The following is a 24,198-nucleotide window of genomic DNA, read 5'->3' as shown; positions in this document are numbered from 1 at the left end:
AAATGCTGAAGGGCTTTACTGAAGTCAAGGAAGTAGTTGTGCCACAAGTCAGAAGAAAACCAACATCACACATTAGAAGACCAGAAAGAAACTGCTATTCTCCTACAGCACATTTCTTTCCAGCTTCATCAGGCAATTCCCACAGAGGCAAAAGATGCATCTCCCTTCTTATGAACCCTGAAGGCAGTCCCTGGAACAAGGCTTACAGCCTGTGAGTACCAATACATCACAGGTTGTCTTGTTCCATGTTTTGTTACTGACAGAGGCCTACACATGGATTAAACAACTGAAGAATATAAGAAAATTAAAACAAATTTCACAAGCAAGGATAAACATACTTTCTCAGTTACAGGATTACACCTGCCATTCAACCCCATCCCCACCTCAATTTCTCATCTTCCAAAGGCAAGTAAGGTAATGCTAGTAGTTCTTTAGCATTTTTGCTCCACAGGCTAGCCGGACACTTTCACCCAATAACCCCCACCGTCCTTTCCAAATCACCGCACCCAAATTCTCCCAAAAAGCATCATTTCCACCAGATAAACGAAGTTCTACCAGATCTTTACCTCCAACCAGAAAACCTGTTCTCTTGATCAAAGACTTAAAAAGCCTCACTCAACTCACAATTTTTCCTTGGCTTCTTTCGCCTCCCCACTCCTGCCCCAACTCCCCTGTAGACAAAGCAGCTCCCATGGGTCCCACCAAGGAGCTCCCAGGAGATCTGGAACCAGAATAAGGAGCCTCAGCTGGGCTTGGCCCAACACCCCTTGAGGGGTGAGCGGCACAGGCAGACAAGCAGTCAGGTTTGCTCTCACTAGGATTCCAGACTGGTAGAATTTCAGCCATGACGAAGTTTACTAGCACTGGAAAAGCTACTCGAGGCTCAAATGAAATTGGATATATTCCACAGTACAGAGACATAACAGAAAGCTTAACAACATGTGGCATTTATATAATATTTTATATGTTCAAAGCACATTTAGGCATTACCTAAAGCTCAGGGGACTGGTCAGCCAGGCTGGAAGCCTATTTAGCATTAGTTCTCATGGGATTTCTGATAACGGATTCTTCACTTGTGCCAGAAATGCCATAAAAATAGATCTATTTAGGGAGTAGCACAGCCTGTATGCTTTCATTGCAACCTATAGTCTCAAAAGAATAACACCATGCTTTTTCAAGCTCGAGAAAGTTTTCATTTTGATTTCATTTCTAAACAACAGATTGTGATAGTCCTCCTTTTATTCAAGACACTGGTCTACTTTCAGCACTACGGCCTGAAACAAAAATTTCCAGGGAGAATTAACGGCTATCGTTGCTATATACAGAAGTTGCACCAGGCTTTGTTGCGCTTTGGTCCAATGCGCTTTCAGCAACATAGATTTTTCTGTAAAATGTAAAAATTACAGCTGGTTTTCCCACTGAGAATCTGCTTATACGTAATCACATATCTGAAACAAGAAAATTAACTTCCATTAAGTTTTTGTTTCCACTAACTTTCTTACCTACCAGCAACCTAAGGCTACCAGCTCCCGAGGACACCAACATGCACTTGCCATCATTAAACCAACAACAAATGAAGATGCTGGAAGATGGTTTAGGCTAAACAGATCAAGAAAGCACGTACGGACAACTTGGTCATGTATTCACCACAGAGCACAACTGCTAATGAGATTACTATATGAAATATGCTAGCACAAACTCATTTTCCTCCCACTGTAACATTCCTGCAAGGCTGGTCTAATTTTATAGGATGAGAGGTTGCGTGGGAGGAACAGGATAAAAGCAAGATCAGTGACTGTAAGAAATTTCAATTAGCATAAAGGTTCCTCTGTGTTAGTTTACAGAATTGAAAAAACCATAACAATGTCTGGAAGTTCAATTTCAGGAGAGTCTAGGACCTGGATCTCCGTCCAGGACACTCTGAAAAACATACATACAACAATTTCTGACACAGCATGTAGAACAAACTGCTCTCTCTTCTAGAGACCTACAGGGTAATTTTGGTATCACCTTTATGTCACTTCCATTAGGACTATGGAAACTCTTCTGCTTCAAAATACAGTCTGTTTTCTTAGCAGTGAGTGGGGCTTATGTAATTTTTAATATAAAGTAAGAATTCACTTGATGTCAAACTACAGGATCTGTGCTATTAAAATACAGGATCATTCCAAATGCCCAGTCTCAGACATTTCTGAGCTCTAGCCAAGATATATGAAGAATGAGCACTAAAGTGATTAGTCCGCAGGAGATGAAAATTCGTGGAATTTAGACACAGCACTGAAAAGAAAGCTCCAGCAGTGAGTGCTCAGGCTGAGCAAAAGAAGCTAACAGTCTACAAAGGATAGAGGGATCAGGAGAAGGCTGAACCACGACATGTTCCCACATTCAGAAGATAAATGGACAGACGTTTGCATCTTTGACTACAGATGGTCTGCAACTGAATACGCAGTCATCTAAAAACCCATCACCTTAGCTTACAGAATGGAGAATTAAGTACAAATAGAAAGAAAAGAATAAAAAAAAAAAAAAATCCAGCAAATTTTCTTCCTCCATAAGGCCAAGGAAGAACAATCATGAAATTAATGTGGTGTTCATCAAACAACTAGGAGATGCCATTTCCGCATATGCATCTCAGAGCACAGAGGAAAGTTATGAATCCTGGAAGACAAGTATACTAGTTATATTTCAGATGTTACATGGTACATAAATAAGCATTTGAAAGACACATCTTCTTAAAAACCATGAGACAGAAATAACAAGGAAAAAATGCTCAGAAACTGGCCACTTCTTGCAGCAATAAGCTCTAATGGATTAGCTGGAACCCATGTTTTCATGCTTTTTATACCCACCCTCTTTCTTTCCTTCAGCTTTTGTGCTAAGCTGAAAATACCCATCCATCCCATCCTTACTGTTTATGGAAGTAAGGACAGAACTGCCAAATTCCCCACCCTCCATTCTCAATTGCTTATTATCAAGAATGGAGGCCACAACATTGAAAAAGCAATGTGTATTTATATCTCTTTGGCAGAAGGATCTATTTTGAATGAATGAGCTCATATATTTCCCAGTCTGAAATATACTATTGGCATGTGATTTGTCATCTGCATTCAGTATTTCCCAATACAGAAATACCTGGATATGAAAATCTGACCCATCAGAAAAGAAACGTCTGGATTTACACCCATGCTATAAAACACTTCTCATAGCTAAAATTGTAAATTCCTTTATTAATCTCAATACAAGTTGTGCATTAAACTGTTCTGGTCCTGAAACTAGTTGAAAGATTAGGAAGAAATAGCTAGAACCTCGGGGCAGAGCAGGGGGCAGGAACCAACAGCACTGAAAATGAACAGAAAAGGAGTTCAGTGCATCTCATCAGTGCATGTTTAGCAGTTGACTCCCCACTGAACCAAGCTAAAGACCAGTTAGATGGTACCTCTCCACTGCAAAAGCAAAACAGCTCTGTAACTGGGAGACTACTCCTAGCTAGAAAAAATTAAAAGTCAACTCAGAACAATTGTACCCGAAGTGTATGAAAACAGTACGAGTTAATCCTTTGAGTGAAAGGTATTTTAAAGGACCTGGTCTGTCACTCAGGTGTGGCCAGGGTGGAGGGAAGACTCCAGTGAGAGAAGCGAAGAGGGATAAGACCAACTGTTCAGTTATATCCTTACAGATGAGATCTCTCACTGTGAAATCTCCTAGATAAAGCATAGCACAGCATTTCCCTAGGGGCAGAAGGCAGTCACCATGACTTTATCAAGTAACTAGTTATAATTTTCATGCAAATAACAAGAATAATCAAATGACTATCGCAGCTGTGTCAGCCTGAAGAAAATAACATCTATGAGCTGATCAAAGCAAGCAGATGACCTCACAGAAAGTGCATTCAAGATGTTATCTGTCCTTTTGCAACTCATTTGCTTTGGTGTGAGCTAAATATATAAAAAAACCCCCAAACCCAAAACACAGTCTCAGACTGCTTATAACTGCATGGGTGAGACTGCCACAGACTGTGCACACCAACAACCTTCCATGAGTGCACATTATACTTACTGGTCAACATTCAAGGGGTCATGTGCATGCATATCCACTTTTTGTTTGTTTTTACTCAATCTTTGCCAGCACAGAAGTACAGGCAAAATGCATTTGCTATCCCTCAAGGCAAAGCACCAGACAGGTCTGTGTGTTAAGGAATGGATGAAGCTGTTGAACAAATGAGAAAACGATCAAATAATCAGAAAGACCTTTTCAGTGGGTTTTGGTGTTTGGATGGATTTTATGGTTTGGGGGTTTTTTTGCCTTTTTTGTTTGTTTGTTTGCTTCTTTTGCTGGTTGGGTCATCCCCCCCCCCCCCCCAAACCAGAGATGGCTTCTTATCTCATCTGATTGTTGAACCTCAGGATAGCATCACACAAAGCTGAGCTTTCAAACATAGGCAGGTCTGTTTTACTACTGTTTTAGTTACAAAAGCTTCATCTTTCCAAACTGGTCACGGCTGCAGTGTTTTTGTTGTGTGCATTGCTGTTCTTGATGTTAAAGTCACAGGACTTCAATTATGTTTTACACTACTTAATCCATATTGAATTTAGTTGAAATACTGGGTTAAAAAATTTTTAGTCCACACACAGAGGGCATAATTGCATTCTTCACATCTTTCGGAAACCAATTTAAAAGCAACATGATGAATTTTATGACAGGGATACTCAGACACATCTAATAAAAATTTACACTTAAGGAAATAAATGCCATAAATAACACATTTTGCTTTCCATCTATTACATAAATTACAGGTCATATACTTAACTCTTACAAACTTAATGATTTCCCTTATAATGAGGTTTGTACAGCACGTTACAGCACTGGGCTGGGCCTGTGATGATGCACATCAGGAACTTCAACTGAAATCACCCACTGTGACCAGCTACAGTTGGCATAATTACATTCAATGCCCAGAACAAAACAAACAAAAAATGTTTTCTAAAAGCATCCTCTTTACTGAGAGCTAACTGGATAGCCAGTAATTTGATGTTACAAGGTTCAGGAGGCACAGAGATGTGCCTGTAAGTTTATACTGGGCAGCTCTCAGAAAAAGTTGTATCTGCTTTCGCACTGTACGTGTGAGGACATTCGGTGCTAATGTCATTTAAGCTCTCTCCACAGTCTGGACAAAAATATGCACGATACTTTATGTTAGAACCTGATCTCATTCTCTTTTACAGAGATTCAGTTTCATTCTTTTCAAGTGGGCATTGGTCATATCAGACCAACATATCTAATAATTAAGCATCGTTAAGTAATTAAAGTTTTTGCAGTAAAAATGCAGAATTACTACAATCATTAGGGATTAAATACTCCCAGTACAAAAGAGAATGTGTAAAAGCCAATTTTCAGTAACAAATTGGAACCTGTTGCAGTTTTCCATATATAATTGGGGAGGGCAGACTGTTTACATCAAATTTTACAATTTTGCAAGTTTTTCACTTTTCCACCAAAAGTATTTCTCACTGACCAGAGTTATCTAGCAAACGAAAAAGTTTGAATAATTTTCCCTAAATATTTTTATCTGTAGTATGTTTAGTTCAGCTTTTCCATTTTATTTTAATTGTTGGATTGCCTGTTATTTTATATCAGGCTTTACTATCATCTAGAGAAAGAATCCATTTTCCAAGGCTTGACACAGCATAGCTACAAAGAAACACAGGCCAGACCTATCAGTACTTCCACAAGGTGAAAGCAAGCCAGGTCATAGTTATTTTGCTCTACATTTCAGGGATTACTGATTGACAGCGCCTATTCTTATGAATAATAATAATATCACTGAGCCTTTCTGTGCTTGAATAATCATTGTTTTTTCTAATAACACGATAGGGTTTATATGGAAAACTCAAGAGCATAAAGCCATAGTGACCTTGCCCACCTGAGAAGCAGCTGCTGAAAGTGACAGCTGATAAAAAAACCCACAGAGCAACTGAGATAATGCTCCAGCCATTTCATCTCCAGACAAATCAGCCCATAATAATCAGAACGATAACAACAAACTCAGACTGATGACACTCCCTCCTCCCCCTGATTCTCCCCCTTCTTTAAACAGCATTTCATCTCACCATTTCTAATACTTGGGGAAAGAACCAATTCGCACTTTCTGCACTGGTTACGTACTCCAAGACTCCCTGCACACAGCCCCAAACACCTTGAACACTGTATCATCTCTGATCTGGATGGCAAAGCAGATATCCATGTAAAAATATATTTTCATCTAGATATTGACAGTGTTACAGGTGCTGTTTCCTGCTACCTCCCTAAAACTGTTGTTAATAGTCTCCTCACACAGCAGCAGCTCATGCTCCGAATGAAGCATCGCTGCTTTTGCTCAGCCTCAAATAGCTATATGTGGCATTTTCCAGACACATGAGCTGCAAGCACATTCAAGTAAATGCCTTTTCCCCTAGCAATTTTTCAGATATGGTAATGAATAGCAAGAATTGTAAAGGCAGTTGATGCTTAGGACACGAAGAAAATACTAAATCAGGAGAAAAATCTTCTTACATGTGCACACATACACATGCACCCTTTCTATTTATATACAGGAAGCTGAACCATTCTCAACATAGCTTATATCTGCGTAAACAGCTTTTGTACAGTGCAATACAAAACCCCTTGGTCTGAGTCAAGGAACAGAAAAATTAGTGTAATAGAAGCAAAGAGCTCTGTCCGTGAACCACTAGAGCTGTTGGACAGCCCTAGCAAGGACCGAGAACAGCATTTCAAGGCAAAACCCAAAATAATTGCCCAGCATCCTGCAATACATGTAGTTTTGCTGGGGTTAGCCGCATCAGTCTGTGTTTGACTATGATTTGGGGACTCACTAACAAAATTCAATCTAAGAAAATCACAAGGAATAAAGCAGAGCAGTAAAGGAAAGGACTTTTTGCCACATTGATCCCTCAACATGCATTGTGGGCACAACTGCAACTTCATTTTCCTTTAACCTATATTCAATTTTGGAGGTTGAATTCAGAGTGCCTCAACTGAAGTAACCAATGTGTTCAGCTGAGGAGCAGCATATATCCTTCCAGCCGCATACAGCTGTAAGCAGTCCCATGCTCTTAGGTTTTAAAATTACTATTTCAGTTAAACACAACCCGCACAAAGGGATATGTTTTGAAGGAGGAGGGGCTTTTTTTTTTTTTTTTAACATCTTAAATGGCTGACAGCTAATCACACTGCTTTCTTCATCAAAATATTATTCAAGGTGAGAATGCATGGTAATCAGAGAGACACAGATCACCACGTAGCATGTGCATTCACTTCTGGAAGAGGAAGTAAAGTTAATTAAATACTCATTTAATTTGAATTAAGATAGATTCACTCTACTTGAGCTGATCAAAACCCTAAACCGAAAGGTATCCTGCACAGACTAGTAGCTTTTTTTTATTTAAGCTTTCCTGAAGATGCATTGTGTAGTTTAATACATACATATAGGCCTTTTCCATATCATCTGCTTCAGCTCTCAACTCTTCTCTGCTTTCCAAAGAGTAACGGAGGTGACTGAACAATGGCAGAACCCTGTCCTGCTCCTCAGTGGACAGGATGAGTGCTTAAAGAGCTCTTCAGATGCACAAGACACCTATATGATACCACGTAGTTCACAAGTTCTGTGCACGCAGGAGTGACAAAAAGACCACAGGAAAGCAACATAGTGAAGGAGATAAGAGATCAAAGCAGAAAAGTACAAGGCTAACAATCACACCCATTCCTCCTCGGTGTCGGGGCAAGAGTAGAGCTGATGGAGACCTGAGCACTGATCTCCTGTTACACCAATCCCTCGTCTAGAACACAATGCTTTCTGCTTAATGTAGCTCAACGTTATGAACACCGAGAAAGAGAGAATGCTTCTGTCCTCCTCCACCATGAAATCCCTCCTGCTGGCCTCCATCTCAGTCACCTGAAGAGTGGAGGTCCTTCCATTTTTCTTTTTCTTTCAAGAAACCACCAGGAGTCACCAGCAATTCAAAGCTTAAGCTACAGATAGAGCAGGGCTCTTCCAGTAAGGTGAACCCCAGCAAACTGCTTGGAAGTTATTTACTTACATATAGTCAGGTTCTACTTGGACAGATGACATTTTAATCTCAAAACCAGAAAGAAAAACCACCGGGTAAAGAAAAGGGGAAGGAATTACCATCCAGGCTAGGTGGATTTGAACGGATTGAGAGAAGATGTCTCTCAGGAGCTTAGATCCAATCTGCACGTCAGAGGATTTTGTGGGATAGGTTTTCTGTTACTTAGTCAAGCAAGATTCCTTTCAGTGTCTCTGCAAACTGCTTTCTATTTCCCAGCCATCACTGCTATGAATGATAAGCCCAGTTCACAGCAAGCCACTAAAAGCAATGCTGGTCAGCCAAACAACTTCCTCTTTTTCTGCAGTAATTGCTTTGCTTACATAATGAAAAGTCAACTAGCCTCCTACTAATGGAGAAACTGGAGCTTAAAGCTAATTCTTCCTGTCTAAATTGCTGCATATAGACAGCTTTGGTCTGTATTTTCAGCAATCCACAACTTCCTCTAAAGTATATCCGATCCATGTATCGGATGGAAGATTTACTTATGTGCCTAAATCAAGATGTAAACACTCAAATACATATCCCACTAAAGAAAAAAATACGGACCACTGAAAGCAGTTTAAAATAAGGATTCTTGCAGAAGTCCCGGCTGGTGCAAGACAGACACAAGCTGATCTCTCCAGCTCAGGACCAGCTCCAGTGTTCCTTTCTTTACACACAGAAGAAAACTGATAAATTTTATACCCATTAAAAAGCGACCTCTATATTGCATTTGTGAATCCTGTGGCGCAAGAAACATTTTTCCAGGCTGGTGGATTTCTACAGGCAGCTCCAGGACTGAACTAGTATTCAAACCTCTGGTCACATCAGAAAGCTGAAATCATAAAACCTGTAGTTATAAATAGCTCCCTCCCCTGCCAAGGTGCACGGAGTTCTGTACAACCTCCTAAAAGCAAATTAAAACATAATAAAAAAATTAAACATCACTTCTTGGAATGCACACAGAGAAGTACAATACGAAGCCCCAACATCAAGAATACAGAAATGAGCTCAGATGGTGACTGTGGACCCTTGGAAACATCATTCGACAGAGGGAACACAGGATGGGCCAACAATTAAAATCAGAGGCTGGGATTCAGGTCAGATTACTTACCACAACACTTTCCAAACAGGGAAATGAAAGCCCAGGATTCAGATTTTCAAAGTCAACATAATTTCAATGGGAGTTGATTTGGAAGACAAACTGACCAAAACCCACCTTAATACTAGCCATAATTAGAAGAACACATCAGCCATTTCTAACTATGAAAAGAAACTCCACAGCTTTTGAGAAGATCTTTCTTAATTCTCACAACCTTGATCCATTGATGAGACATAACTGGGAAACCAAAATATGGAGGCAGAAAGAAAGACAACAAAGAATAGCAGCTGCATTAGTAGCAACAAGGATTTTTTCAGAGATATGCTGAGGATAGCATCACCTCACCTTCTTTTTTATAGCTACCATGCATGGTTGTACCTGCTCGAGCACATTGTGCATGTGTAAGGATCAAACGGCAATGAAGGACAGACAAGCCTTTTAACCAAATTGGCTTGGCAGCAAATCTGCCATTTTCGCACAGCTCATTAGCGGTGACTTTTTATGGAAATGTGTGCTGAAACAAAACCAAACGCATCTAACAACTACATGTTCTGCAAATAGATTCCTTGATTGAAAAGACATGTCTCTATTATATGCGAAAGAAAAAATGGGGCAAGAGGGAGGAAAATGAAGATTTTGGGAAAGAACCACCACAATGAGAGTCCTTCATAAAGTACCCTCACACTGCTGTGCTGAGACTTCCAGGTACTGATTTTCAACACCTTTCACCTGTCCAGTCACATACAGCAACCCACAGGTCAGGCAATTACACCTCAAGTACAAACAGCCCTCCATTTCCAAATGCCACAAAGCAGAAGCAACACTGAAGTCTCAAATTCTGTAGTGTTTTCTGCACTATTTCTATACAGTCTTCTCTAAAATGGGCTGATCAACAGAACAGCTGTACTGTGAGAGGAGTAGCAGTGGGACCTCCTTGACAGCAAAGCATCCCGTATTGTAGCTGAGCAAGTGTCACTTGATGTTTAAATGCTTAATACTGGATCCTATTTGCAAAGCATTAGCATTCCTGCTCTCCTGCGTCTGCACTGATTGATCTCGTTTGCATATGCAAATCAAATGCCAGTATGAGACACTTAATATTCCCTCAACTTCATTTAGTGCTGCAGCAACGTGGGTCAATATCTCACTCCATCCTCTAGTATGTGGGGAGGGGAGGGTTCTAGCTGAGTCAGCAAATGCTAATAAGCTTTGCTGCTTTCAAGTCTTAAAATCAATTAGTGGTATATTAAGGCAGACTTGCTGGGAGCTCATTTAAGTAATAAAAATCTTTTGTATAGCTAAAAAGAAAAATAATAGGAAGGTTAACTCTTCCTTCCCCAGGGACTTGTTTTAATCTGAAGTCATAATGGAAAGCAATGCATCTGCCACATTTACTGAAACGAGGAGCCACTCTGCCATTTTTGCTGGCTTCAGAGGGAAAGTGATAAGAATATCCAAAAAACACCCAGTCTTTAGTACAAGTTTCTCCCCTACCCTTGTTTGAACAATACTAACATTCACAGACAGCAAGAGAAATTCGGAGCAGCATATCTACAGCCACCAACCCTCTGACCTTGTACTCATGGCATTAATCCTACGCTGCAACAGCACCTCACTTGCATTGACATTTCCAGAGCAGTGACTCCAGGCTGTCACAGCATGAAACACCCTACCAAGCAGCACAGGCTCTCCACTACTAACACCACAAGCTTGTGGGAACAAGCACTGCCACGAGAAGCTGCATGATCAGCTTCGGCAAACAAATGCTCCAACAAAATCCCAGCCTGCAGCTTCCCTGCTGCTACAGGCATCGTCCACCCACAGCAGGTCCGCTGAAACCCCCACCCAAACCCAAGCTCCAGGTTAGCTTCCCCACCCTGATGGGTGCTCAACACCAGCAACGCTCTGGAATTAAGAGACTGCACCAAGAGGATCCATTGAATCAGAGCAAACACAGTTTACACCAGCTGAGGATCGGGCCCAGTACCACCCTCTGTGCACCACTATCAATCACAAGCTCACACCCATCTGACAGCAGATGAAGTACAGACAACTGATTGAAGTGGAGCTTTTAAGGTATTTCCCCTCACTCAGATGCAGCTGCTGCAAGTCACCAGGGCCCAGGAGCTTGCTGCTTTGTTAAACCAACACTACAAACAGCACCAGCCACACAAGTACTTGACCTTGAGCACTCAGGAGAAGATCTCATTATTCAAAGCCAAACTGCACCTCAGCTGGCAACACAGCTAATTTCAGCTTTGTGCGCCAGGAGGTATTTGCACCTGAACACTCCCCCACCTAAAGAAGTGCCTGTTCATAAACAAGTAAAGCATCCCTAGCCACACTTCCCAGGGAGACACAGCGGCCAGCACAGCTATTATATTTATTTCTTCATCTTCTCATCGAGATTTTTGTTTTATGAGTGCCTGACTACCTGATGCAGCACCAAGCTCATAAACACTGCAAGGGGCAAACACCTGGCTTATTTGCTTGATTTTACTTCAGCAAATTTATTGGACATGATCTGCAAGCATCAGACTGAGCAGCACTTAGACCAGTTCCTGCCAAGGCTGTGAAAAATAATTGAGTCACCACTGTCATGCCAATTTGCCATTCATTTCCCTTTCAAGGCTGGCTGAAATGCCACTGATGACTGGAATATGCTTCTGACCATGAGAACAGTTTCCTCCATGGAACAAAAAGGAGTCAACAGATACAGATAACTGGAAATAAACAGCAAAATAAGGTTTACAAGCCAACTTTAGATTTCTCAGGTGGCTTTTTGCCCTTTAAAAGTTCATAAAACAACTGCTCTTGTCTAAACCACTATCAAATTCTGATGTTTAAAGAAAAAAAAAAAAAGACTACATGACAGCTAAGACATCAAATGTATGTATTAATCATCAGGCCAACACCAGCTCTTCCAGTACTAGCACAGGCCAGTAGCAAAGGGTAGCAAGAAGCACTGGCAGGAACTCAGGCTAATCTGGGATATAAAGCCCAGCTGACTGACTTTGACCAACCAGATACTTTACTATTTCTCTCATCAAGTTTGCATCCACCGGTCCAAACACATGACTGAACAGAATAGTTGACTCTGCAAACTCACTTGTTTCCAATATGCATATGGTACATTAAACGAAACAGTAGTCACACATTGCAAACAGCTGATGACAAGCAGGGACGCAGCTACAGAGCTGAGATATTGTGGAAAAATTCCAAAGAGCAGCCATAAAAAAAAATCTGAAACCATATGATAGGCAAACCTATCGCCAACCAAATTTTTTACATGAGCTAGAAAACACTTAATTGGAAACAGAATCAATTCAATGCTACGCTTTAAATCTAATTATAAAACTACATCGCTTCCAGACACTACACTGTGTAAAACAATCCTGTCACTCAATATTATTGACAATACTGCATTGCCTTACTGCTTATTTGGTATCTTGGTTTATCATGTAGTCCAAATACTAATACCTTGCAAACAAGAAGCAAATTAAAACACACTGTGCTGACTGCATGGTTTGGCATAGCTTTAACAGCTCTACGCACGCATTCATAAGCACGGTGTTATAAACCCTAAAATGAGCAGCGAACACAGCAGTGTGCAGCGTTCTCCTGCTCCTCACCTCCCCACCACGCTCCTTCACAGCAAAACTGTGCCAGATGTTCCAGCACAGAGGAGCAGGAAGCAAAGCTGCTGCAGGGCTATGTTATCCTTTAGCTATTTATCATTAGACAGTGTCACTCACTGCATCACTGCCTCCCTCTCCAGCAAGACTCAAGCTCTTTCTGCTTCCCTCCAGGATTATTGCTACTTGACAGGCAACACCTAGGTTTTGTTCCTATCCTTTCTTTCAGGCACGATGTTCTTTGTGATCAATCATGCTTTTTTAATCCCCATGTATTAAAATGGATTGGGACATTTCAGACATAGGAGTATCAACATTCAAACACAATCTGTGGAGTTCTTGCTTTGTGTGTTGGTTTTGGCTGGGCTAGAATTAGTTTTCTTCATAGTAGCTAGTATGTAACTATGGTTTGGATTTGTGCTGAAAACAGTGTTGATAAAACAGAGATGTTTTCATTACTGCAGAGCAGTGCTTACACAGAGCCAAGGGCTTTTCTGCCTCTCACACCACCCCAGCAGCGAGGAGGCTGGGGAGGGCACACAGCCAGGACAGCTGACCCCAACTGACCCAAGGGATATTCCAGACCGCAGGACATCATGCTCAGTATATAAAGCTGGGGCAAGAAGAAGGAAGGGGGGGGGATGTTGGGAGCAATGGCATTTGTCTTCAAGTCACCATTGCGCAGCACTCCTGCTTTGCTGGAGATGGCTGAACACCAGCCTGCCGATGGGAAGTGGCGAGTGAATTCCTCGGTTTGCTTTGCCTGCGCACCCGGCTTTTACTTTACTTATTAAGCTGTCTTTATCTCAACTCATGAGTTTTCTTCACTTTTACTCTTCTGATTCTCTCCCCCCTCCCACTGGGACAGAGTGAGCAAGCAGCTATGTAGACCTTAGTCACCAGCTGGAGTTAAACCACAACACTCCATTTCTAAACAATCAGTTCTTTTACAGCCATTTGGAAACAGCAGCGTGACTCAAAACAAGTCAACTAATCCACAAACCTGCTAAGATGTAAACTTTAACAATAAGATACAGTGACAGTAAGTATTATTAAGAAGAGCATGAGGCCAGCACAGCCAATTTAGGATCTCAACTGCTGATCTCTTTGGCTGGTTTGAATGCTCCAAGCAAGTTACTGCAGCAAAATAAACTAATAAAACAATTTTTGCTACATAGGATTAGATGAGAACTCCTGGGTCATCTGCTGCTGTCCTCTGCTATTTCATTGCTTCTCCATATGGTAAGCCTACATGCAAAATATGGGCAATTTCTCTTTACAGCACTCCATATAATTTGCAACCATGAGGATTTAAATTCTTCAGGAAGGTTTTTAGCTTCTGCAGTTCCACAAAGAACAGATGGGAAGTTTTCTAAAATTTAAATTAATTACAACTTTGAACAAATTAACTATAAAAAGAATAATACGTAATGAGCACAGAATTTTTCACTTTAATACTTTTATCATCAATTCAACACAACTAATTCTATCAGCACATTTTCAGACTGGTAACAGTATTTTGTACCAACATCACTGGAGATACTGGAGTTTAGGCTGCTGCTCCTGGATAACAGCATAAAGCAGAGCTGCGTTTCCCTGTTTGCAAACAAACTAGAGAGCGCTGAAAGATGCTGAAAGGAACAAACCAACTATGCATCTCTGCTGCAATCATCTGCTGTGAATTAGTTTAAAACAGTAATGAACATCTCAAATTTACAGTGTTAAAGGCTCTTAGAGATGAAGGGGCATTTTAAACCCACCGTTTCAGAGTGTTGGCACATTCAGAGAACCACCATTTTATGGCTGCCCATGCTGCTGTTCTCCATAGCTTTATCGCTACAAACTGTGAGGGCTGCAAACTTTTTTAATTAAAAAACTTTAATTCTTGAGCACAGCTCTTTAATAATGAAAAGTAATAGGGTGGATTCAGCATGGAGCTCTTGCCATTTATATATTTAGGAATCATTTCACCAGTTACAAGCACCATTGAAGTAGAACATCAAACAGTACAGTCTAATACTGCTCCAGCCCACAAAAAGCAGAACACTCTTCCCCTGAAACTCAAAAGTTTTAAAACAAGAAATATTGTCTGAATGGGAAGACAACACCAGTACGCCAGACTTACTTTGTATTTTACACCTTATCAGAACTCATAAATTTGGCACACGCCCTTTACTATTCACAGGCACCAAGCCACTCTGATTATATGCCCGAAGCTTAAAAAAAAAAAAAAAGAAAAAAACCAAAAAAACACACACCTGGAGAAGCAAACCAGCATTGATTGTAATCACACTCCTCATCCCAATATGAATTTTCTTTATTCTTTCTAAAGGAAACATGCAATGCTGTTAGATTCACTACTAACTCAGTACTATCTGCTGACTCACCAAACCCACCTCCCATCAGCATCACGGGATTTCCCGGGGACCTCTCCCTTCCAAGCAGGAACTCCAATGTGACCCTAACTCAGCTTGTGAGATACAGATGGAGGGGAGGAGGGAGAGATCAGCCTGAGGGAGACAAAACTGTATCCTTCCCAGGTCACAACTGATACTAAGATTAGGAGGCATAGTAAAGAAAAAGAACAAAAAGCCACTAAGGCAAGGTACATTAAGCACCACTGATAAGGATGAAATAGCAAAAATTGCAGGAGCAGTTGCCTGAATGGGAGGTGAAGAACTATGTCTATTAAAACAAAGAAGTCCTAAAAGGTACTGCACAATCCTTGAAAGCTTTATGCCACACACTCAACATGCCCAATAGCTAAGCAGACCAAAGTAAAAGTAGCTGTTAAAGAGTCAATACACTCTGACATCCAGATCCATGCATTCAACCACAAGGCCATTTTGGTTTTGAACGCATTAAACCATCTCTTGCAGAGATTCAATCATCAGACAAATAAAGCAACATCAAACTTCCAGAAAAAAGGAGCAGCAGAGCAAGACTCAGAGCCTTCATCCTTCCCACTGCCACCAGAACAAGGGTTAATCTGTACTTTGCTGCAACTCATGATTCCCATTCGTCTTGGTCTGAAAAAGGAGAAAAGCATCAAGAATAAATTTACCAAGAACCACGTATACTTCAAATTATGATTTAGGTACTGAGAGAATTGGGACCCAGCTGGGTGTTTAAATGAACCTAGTATGGTGTTCACTCAGAAGACAAATTGGCATTAAAAGTATATTTGGTTATGACTTTAAAAATTTTAGCCTATTCAGTACTAGCCTGGCAGTTCTGAAATTTATTTACACATGTGGAGAATATGCTTTGAGCAGCCACTGGACAAGCGTGAGTCACCATGTAATCACCGACCAGCCCACAGGGAAAGCATGGCCACACATCATCTCTGGTAGGCTGCTCCCGGCTGTTTTACCCCCCTTTTACTTTAGTATCTCCTGAAGCCTTAGAGACTCTCTAGTCCCCAGAACAGCTTTGACCCCCCAGGGTCAACTACAAGCAGGTAGGACCAAAATCCAAACTGTTACTGAAGAACTTTCTTGCAGCCCAGTGAAACTGATCCAAACCATCAGAGCCCAAGCTTTACTCATAGCACAAGCAAATTAGAGCCAAATATTCAGAAACTCAGAGTTTTATATTAAAGACTCATTTTCAAAAGACAAAGGATTTCTGCATCCAAATTCCTCCACTCTGGTCTTTGAAAAATGGGATCGCTATTTTGCAATTTATCACAGGACTTCCAAAGAAATGCACATTGCCCAATACCTTGGGGAATCCCCATTTCCCCCCCCAAGGACAGTGTTGGTCTTTATCATAATCAGAAGCTTATTTGGACAGTTATCTGTTTTTACAAAAACCTTGAATATTGTTTCCAAAGACAAAAAGAACTCAAACTGATCAATTTTGTCTTCCATTAATGGGGCAACTGTTACTGTAAAGTCAAATGACAGATGGGAAAACAGAGGAATGAAGTGGTTTCACAACTTGTGCACAGTGGCAATACATCCACAGAGCAGCACAGAATCAGGAAACCTCCTTTGGGTTTAGCAAAAGGAATGGTCAAAGAGGGACAGGAACCAGTTTTTAATTGTATTTTCTAAATATGTATGCACAACTCCACAAACAACCCTCTAAAGAATGAGATATTTGTGCTTGAGAAAGAGGAGGGTATTTATTATGAAGGAAAACAGCACCATTTACTTGGGGCTGTTTCCCTCTGTATTTAAACGCTTCTAATTTCTTAAAATAAGCAGTGTTCTTCTAGGCATAATTGTTTCTTTTCAATCAGGCACTTAGTGTTTGCAGCTATCAAATTTGTTGCAGCTGTAATCAAACACGATGTCTTGGGAAGGAAAATCTTCACCTACTGTTAAATCTTGCTGCATTACACAGCACTGCTTCTGCAGCAACAGAGTCCAGAGTCCAAAATGCCCTGGTGCTGTCCAGGGGTTTCTAAGTGAACTTTGCTTTGGGGGGAAAAAAAAAAAAATTAACATCAAAACTCCAGAAGTTATAGATAAGGATTCCTAAAAAAATGCATTCAACATCAGCACATCCCTCTTTTATACAGCACTTTCATTGTTAGGACACAAACACCATGAATGAAAATATAATCCCATCTGAGAGAGAGAGAAACTGAGGCACAGCACAAAAACTGTGACTTGAAAACATCAGTATAGCAGGACAGACAAAGGTAAAGTGAGAATCCAATTCCTTCCTGTTCCTACTAGAAATCCACTGGACAACACCGTCCTAGCCACAGCAGGACAAGACTCAAGTGAGAGCCCTATGCCTTCTACAGATTTCCACACTGTTTAAAGAAAACATCTGTTTAGCAGACTAAGGAAGTATCAGCTATCCCTCTTGGGACACAGGAAAAACCCTTTTCAGTTCCATGAACTCAATCAGTCACTGCTCTTTTTTGTGCTTCAGCTTCTCATCTTAGCATTATCTGCCCTCTTTTGTCCACATCCAGAGCATGACATCCAGACGCTGGGCTCCAAGGTCAGTGCAACTGGCACACTGCACCGTTCTGCTCCTCAGCCCAGTGCTGCGCAGCCAGCACTCGCCCCACCTGCAACCCCTGCACAACCGTCCTGTCCCAGCCAGCTACCGAAACACCCCCAGTCTCGGCAGAAGTTGTAACCCACCACGTCAGAGCAGAAAGAAGTTGTATGCAAGACACTCAAGCCCTGACTGCTTCCTTAGTGTCTGATAAACACTCGGAGAGTCTCACAAAGAAGGACCTGTGCAGCCTTGAAAAGCATAGTTCCGTTAAGCTCATGAGCCTCAGTGGTTCACAGCATTGCTCTCTAGTCATGTATGATAAAGAGCAGGTTTGGCTATGTTTCCTTAAATCCTTTTCTATTTTTCATACCCTCAGGACTAACAAGGCAGCCAAGAGGTAACGGTTTACAAAAAAAATAATGTAATTAGTAAACTAAAAAAAACCCCTGCTATTCATCATGAACAGTTATTAGCATTACTGAGGAAATGATGTGGAATTTATATCAATTTTCATCTTATTGTAAAGACTTGCCCAATTTATTTAAAATGTCAACTTACTATGTATTCATCAGATATGCAGCAGCAGTGATTGTAATTAATTTCACATTGTAGTCTAGGCATGTGCCTTAATATTAGCTTCACACATCTTTCAGGCGAAGCAATAAATGGAAGCATTGGTCATTTTCGGTCATTAAATCTTCAGGAGTATTTTTCACACGAGGCTGTCAAGATTCACATCCTAGTAAAATTCTAACTTAGATTATTTATAGCTGTCTTTACTTGGAAATGCTCCTGCAGTTGAAATGAAATACAAGACTCCACAACAGCTGGTTAGGATTTTTGAGAAGAATCATTTAGTCATAAAAGAAGGGAGAAAATCCTACAGTCTGAGGGTGAACAAGGCTAATTGTGAAATCATGTTGAATTCAAGGGACAGTTTAACAGGAAAAAAAAACAAATTTAAGGATGCTAAAAGCATGAAAGCACTTCATTTAAACATTTTCTAAATTTTATGTTCTGAAATTGAGCTTCATAAGAACTGTCTACATTTAGTAGAAGAAACATAAGTAAAAAAAAAATTGCATTCAGATCAAGGTATTATATTTAAATGGAAATGAAGTTTTCTCTGTTCTTTCAATTCAGCAAGAAAAATCTGACGATTTTTCATTCCCAGTCATCCTGCACTGGTTGCCCCCCTTTTTTTCCAGATCATCCACTTAACAACAAACAGGTATTTGTGCCGATCTAATCATGTATCCTCTCTTAAACCGTGGTATTGCTGTGGGTTCTCCCATATTCACAATGCCATACAGTAGCTCCTGAATGCTGCATGTACATTCACGAATGCAAGTTTCTAACAGCACGTACAACAAGGAGCCATTCTGACCTTGTTTTGCAACTTGGAAGCTGGGAACCCAGACTACATGACCAACGTGAGATCAGGCAGAACCATCTGCACCACAACTGGGAAGAGAAACCAGATATTTGAAGCTGTGAGCTGGCGCTCTAAACCCAGAGATGCTGCACCCCCAGCAGCATTATCCTCAGTCGCAACTGTGTCCACTCCTTGAGAGATGGCTGGGCCGGGGAAGGAGAACATCAGCCTTTCTGTTTGCTCTCAACACTGTCTTCCACAGCATAAGAAGGAATATAAAATCCCTACTGTTTACTGAGCTTTGAAACAATATTTGGCATCTAGAGAAAAATCACAACAAACAGTAAGAGATTGAAGAACATGAAGAATCAGACAATGAAAACAGACAGAAACAAGCTGGCAACACACACCAAACTAAATGAAGAGAGATGAGGAAGTCAGACAACGAGGAAAAGAGGATTAAGGAAGATCTAGCAACCAGGCACAATAACATATAATGAAGTCAGAAAACCACGAGCTCAAGAAGGAATCGTCACAGCACAGCAATCCCAGAGCTGGCTATTCCTCAAATTCCACTGTCACCTCTGGCACCTGCCTTACCTGGGGCTTGAAAAAAGCTCTGCGGACTTTGAGAAACTCCACTCTGCCTATCTGTTCTTAAAGCACCTCTAACCTCTCATAGTGGAAGTGTTATTTAATAGATTCTACCACCATTGCACACAACCTCTCCCTTTTTTAGCCAGTGAAATGTATAGCTGAACTGTGTGTCCTGAAACAACCAGAAATGAAGAAACATATATACAGGTATGAGCAGGAGATGTCTGTGTTGTTTTCAAGAAATTGCTTGTAAAAGATCTTATCATACAGGCATCATACCAACTAGATAAGCTAGGAAGATGTTAACTTCGATAAAGCCAACCTCAATTTATGTATTTCCCAGAGGGTCAGGGTACAGCAGAGATCAGTGTAAGCAGAGATCAGTGTAAGCACAATGTTTTTGCGTCACTTTGATGCCTCGAACTACGTACTTTCTTCCTGTCCTCCTTTAAAAAAAGTTCCCGAGATCTTTTGTTCCAATTTTAAAATTCTGTTTCTTTTGGTGCATTTCCCAATGATTGCTTAAAGGGAGGAGGAGAATAATGAACATGCTTTGATGGCAGATCATAAAGGAGCCGTTTACTGCAAGGACTCTGATGCACCATTCTGTCTTTAAACATGAATTATTGAATCACAAGCTATTCACTGAGTCATAGATTACCAATGAACTGAAACAGCATTACAGCAGCAGCATGCCCCTTTGATCAAAAACACACTTATATCCTCCTTTAGCCTTAGTTAACAACAATCCAAATAGCAAGCAAGTAGCTTGTTTTGAGGCAGGCTCACAGCAGCACTTTTAGCAAGGCTGCCCCTCCCTCTCCCTCAAAATGAAGCTTTCATTTACACCAATGCTCCGTGTCACTCAGTGGCTCAGTTTAAGTACATTTCTTTTTTTCCCATGGAGACGCACTCAGTTACCTGCTTTAAAGTCTCCTTGTTCACCAGCCCTGGAACAAGCCTCTCTACAAGACAATCTGCTGCATCAAGGTAATAAAAAAAAAAACCATTAGAAAGTGTACAAGTAACTGTGTGTAAATACCAAAAAGTAAACTCCAATTGTCAAAAAGTACAAACCAGCTGTATGTCCTCTATCACACAATTTGGGAGCGATGTACTCTCATGTCTACTAGCCACAGTGACTGACACGTTCTAACACAGATTTTGCAAACAGGCAATGGGATCTGCCTTTCCTCACCACATTGTTGTGCTCACCTGTCCTGACAGCCACCATACACCACCAGCCGACAGCATCCCCACTAGGCACTTACCCTGTGAATAAACAGAGCACCATCTCCAACCGAGATGAACTTTAACACCATTGCCTAAGCCATACTGAACACCTGGTGACACACCAATCACTTCCAAGAGTAATAAAAACATCTTAGTGTCACTGCTGCCTCAAGGAAGAGCAAAGGTTTTAATCAGAAATTAGAGGGCATTTAAACAGAACTCCCCTGAACCAGAACAATTGTGAAGTGCAGAAAACATTGAGAGATTACAACATCCTCTGAACGAAGGCATCTGCTTGGTTTAACGTATTGGGTAATTGGCTGGTTGGAGTCATTACCAAAAATTATCATTAAGGCTAAAAACTTCTAGGGACCCCAAAGAAAAACATTTATGGGGATACAAACAACATTCTAGGTTCAATAATCAACATAAATGTAACTCAAATTTTAACATGGCTAATCTGTCATTTACCCAGCAGCACCAGGTCATATTGCAATCATGACTCGACTTCAACTATAAACAGTTCTTTCACATCTGATGACTTCCACTGTCCAAGATTTTCTGAAGCTATCAAACCTTCACATACAAACCTTTACCTCCACAACCACCAAACACTAGACATTATTTATGACAAGTAACACAGGAGGTGAATTTAAGGACTTGGGGACAAAGGTGCAGGGAAAATAACAAATAAGCAAAGAGAATGTAAAGGAAAAATGCAGTTATCTGAGCATCCTATGCACTGCTCTGCAGTCCCCCCACTGTCTCAGCTGCAAATCCCAGTGGCTACATGGGCCACTGCATTTGCTGTAACCCTGCAGATTCCACTATCAAATCCCGCATTACCTTTCCTTCTCAGTCATTCTAGCTTTGCTGTTAGAGTAAGCTTTTAAAAATGTTTTGAGCACAGATGCTGAGAGGAAAAAATACGTTACACTTGGAAAGAATCAGCAATTTGAATTCTGAAAAAATGTATAATTTGATCCAAGAACCAGCCACTCCTGTCCTGGATTAAGTGTCTGCATATGTATATATCCTGGTATAAACTCTGCACCTTAGTTTCACATCCTACCATAAGGCAAATGCAGATACAATTCAAGACAATTACTGAACTGGGCACACTTACCTTCATAGTTTGCCTGGAAGCCTTGAGCGCTGACCGCATAATCGCTCACAAGCCACAAGGACAGCACAACACCCGTACTCACAATAGGAGCAGGCAGCTGGAAACCCGTTAACCTGGAAGAAATCAAGAGGAAGGTTACACTCACCATTTCTGCCTTTGACCTGCTAGCAAATCGAAGAGTGGGGCAGCTGCCACTCTGGCTGATACGCCACAGCCTGAAGCAGGGAGCGTCAGAGCTAAAGAAAACAGACTGGTACAGCTTGAATTCGATAGCTGTTCAACAAATGCTGGGCAAACCCATCCTAGGCTTTAAACACCTTCTGGCTTACCAGGATAACTACTAATGTATATCTTCATTGACTGTATTTTAAACCTGTCTATCTGCTTCACACCTTGTTCACTAACAACATCTGCTCTGCAGTGCTCTGCTAACCCCAGCACTGTGATCTCAGAGCAGTCACTGAGCCCTTCAGAATAACTTTCCCCATCCATGAAATGGGAGCAATATTTAAGATTGCTGAGCGAGCCCAAGACATTATTCAGTAACACTTATAGCATGTTTCGAGAACCTCGGAGTAAAAATATCCAATATGGGTCTGAAGCATTACACAAGCTACATTAAACTGAACACAAACTAAAATAGCATAAGAGAACAGGCAAAAAAACCTGATGCTACCGATTAAAGACCATCAAGGTGGCTGTCTTCAGACTCTTTGTTGTGTAGTTTTACAATGGATAAGGTTTGAAGTTTCTAGGAATCCTCCCCAACCCCCACCCAAGTGTCCCTGCAAGAACGATCCAAGGATAGCACTTATTCATCCTACATCCTAATATCTAATATGTACCACAGCGAAGATTGTGATGGTTAACACCTCTTTACTCACTGAGGAAATAAAAGCCCACAGACACAAAATTGTTTGCACTAGATCATCTAGCAGATATACTGCAGGAACTGCCTGGAATACAGACACATGCCCACAAGTCAGAGTAGAAAGAGCTATATAAAAATGGGACAAGTCTAGTGAATAGACCAAAGACAGCACTGCAAAAACCCATAGCCCAGGTGCCTTGCCCTCCCCACCAGCTTTCCTTACAGACTTAGAGCTAAATGACAATTGTCAATTTTGTTACAAAAGTCTGTTTAGTAATGATTTTAAACTCGCATTATTAGATCCCAAACACTGTATTGACTCAGCCCAAGAACAAGTAATGTACGTTTCTCACAATTACAGTTTTACAACTTATAAGCCTTCTTACACTTGGCTAAGGTGATTTACACAATAGATTTACATAAGGAACATTGTTTTAAAGCAAACTTGTATTAGATTCTTGCCTGCCATTATCAAGGACAGAAATTCAGATGCAATCCCCGTTGCCTGATAACTGTCCTAAAATCAGACTTTTACAAAACTTCAGAAGCAGCAGTAACTGAAGGAACTCACTGCTACTCGGTATCATTTGAGATCAAGAGTATTCAAAAGCTGGATCAAAAGGACACAAGTAGCACGAGATAAACAGGCTACGATAAGAAAGAAAGTTTAAAGCTCCTTACACACAGAGGTTTATCCCACATCTTTTTATAACAGCAGCTAGTCTTTCTTACAGAGGGCAAAAGATCACTTGTGATGCAAAGCACTCTGACTCCTTAAGAAATACTTGTAAGTATGTGTTTCATTCAGAGTATCTCCTCTCCTCATATATTATGTGGAATGAAGAAAGCACCCACAGAACAAAATCAACTCTCTAATTCTGGAGGCCACCATCCTCTCTCTGACCATGAGATCAGGTACTAGTACAATGCAATTTCCAGCCCAAGCAATTTCTCCTTGAAGTGGCCACCAGTCCCCTGGCAACTTTCAGAGACAGTTGAGTGAACTTCCCTACTGTTCTTACTCTGGCCTTAATATAGTAAACCTAAGTATTATTTCAAACAGATTGAACTCTGACTAATGAAAGCTGACATGCTCTGCCTGAGAACCTTATTAAAGCAAAATTTCCAGTAATTGGCAAAGTTCACACAGTTGCCAGCCAATCATGGCAGTCAAGTTTTAACGTCAAAAGTA

The 24,198-nt window shown here is 40.9% G+C and overlaps 1 protein-coding gene across 2 annotated transcripts in view; it reads right to left on the bottom strand.

Annotated features, from left to right (window-relative positions):
- The window catches only part of CSMD2 (CUB and Sushi multiple domains 2), a 311,331-nt gene that overhangs the window by 241,193 nt on the left and 45,940 nt on the right, over positions 1-24,198 (bottom strand). For both annotated transcript variants that reach the window (XM_052811437.1, XM_052811438.1), the window contains exon 3: positions 22,136-22,248. In XM_052811437.1, the coding sequence (XP_052667397.1) occupies positions 22,136-22,248 (113 nt within the window). The remainder of the gene's footprint in view (positions 1-22,135; positions 22,249-24,198) is intronic.

The sequence above is a fragment of the Harpia harpyja genome, chromosome 16 (genome assembly GCF_026419915.1).
Source record: "Harpia harpyja isolate bHarHar1 chromosome 16, bHarHar1 primary haplotype, whole genome shotgun sequence".
In the NCBI taxonomy this organism is placed as follows: domain Eukaryota; kingdom Metazoa; phylum Chordata; class Aves; order Accipitriformes; family Accipitridae; genus Harpia; species Harpia harpyja.
The sequence above is the reverse complement of the archived record's forward strand: the minus strand, read 5'-3'. Positions and strand labels throughout refer to the sequence as shown.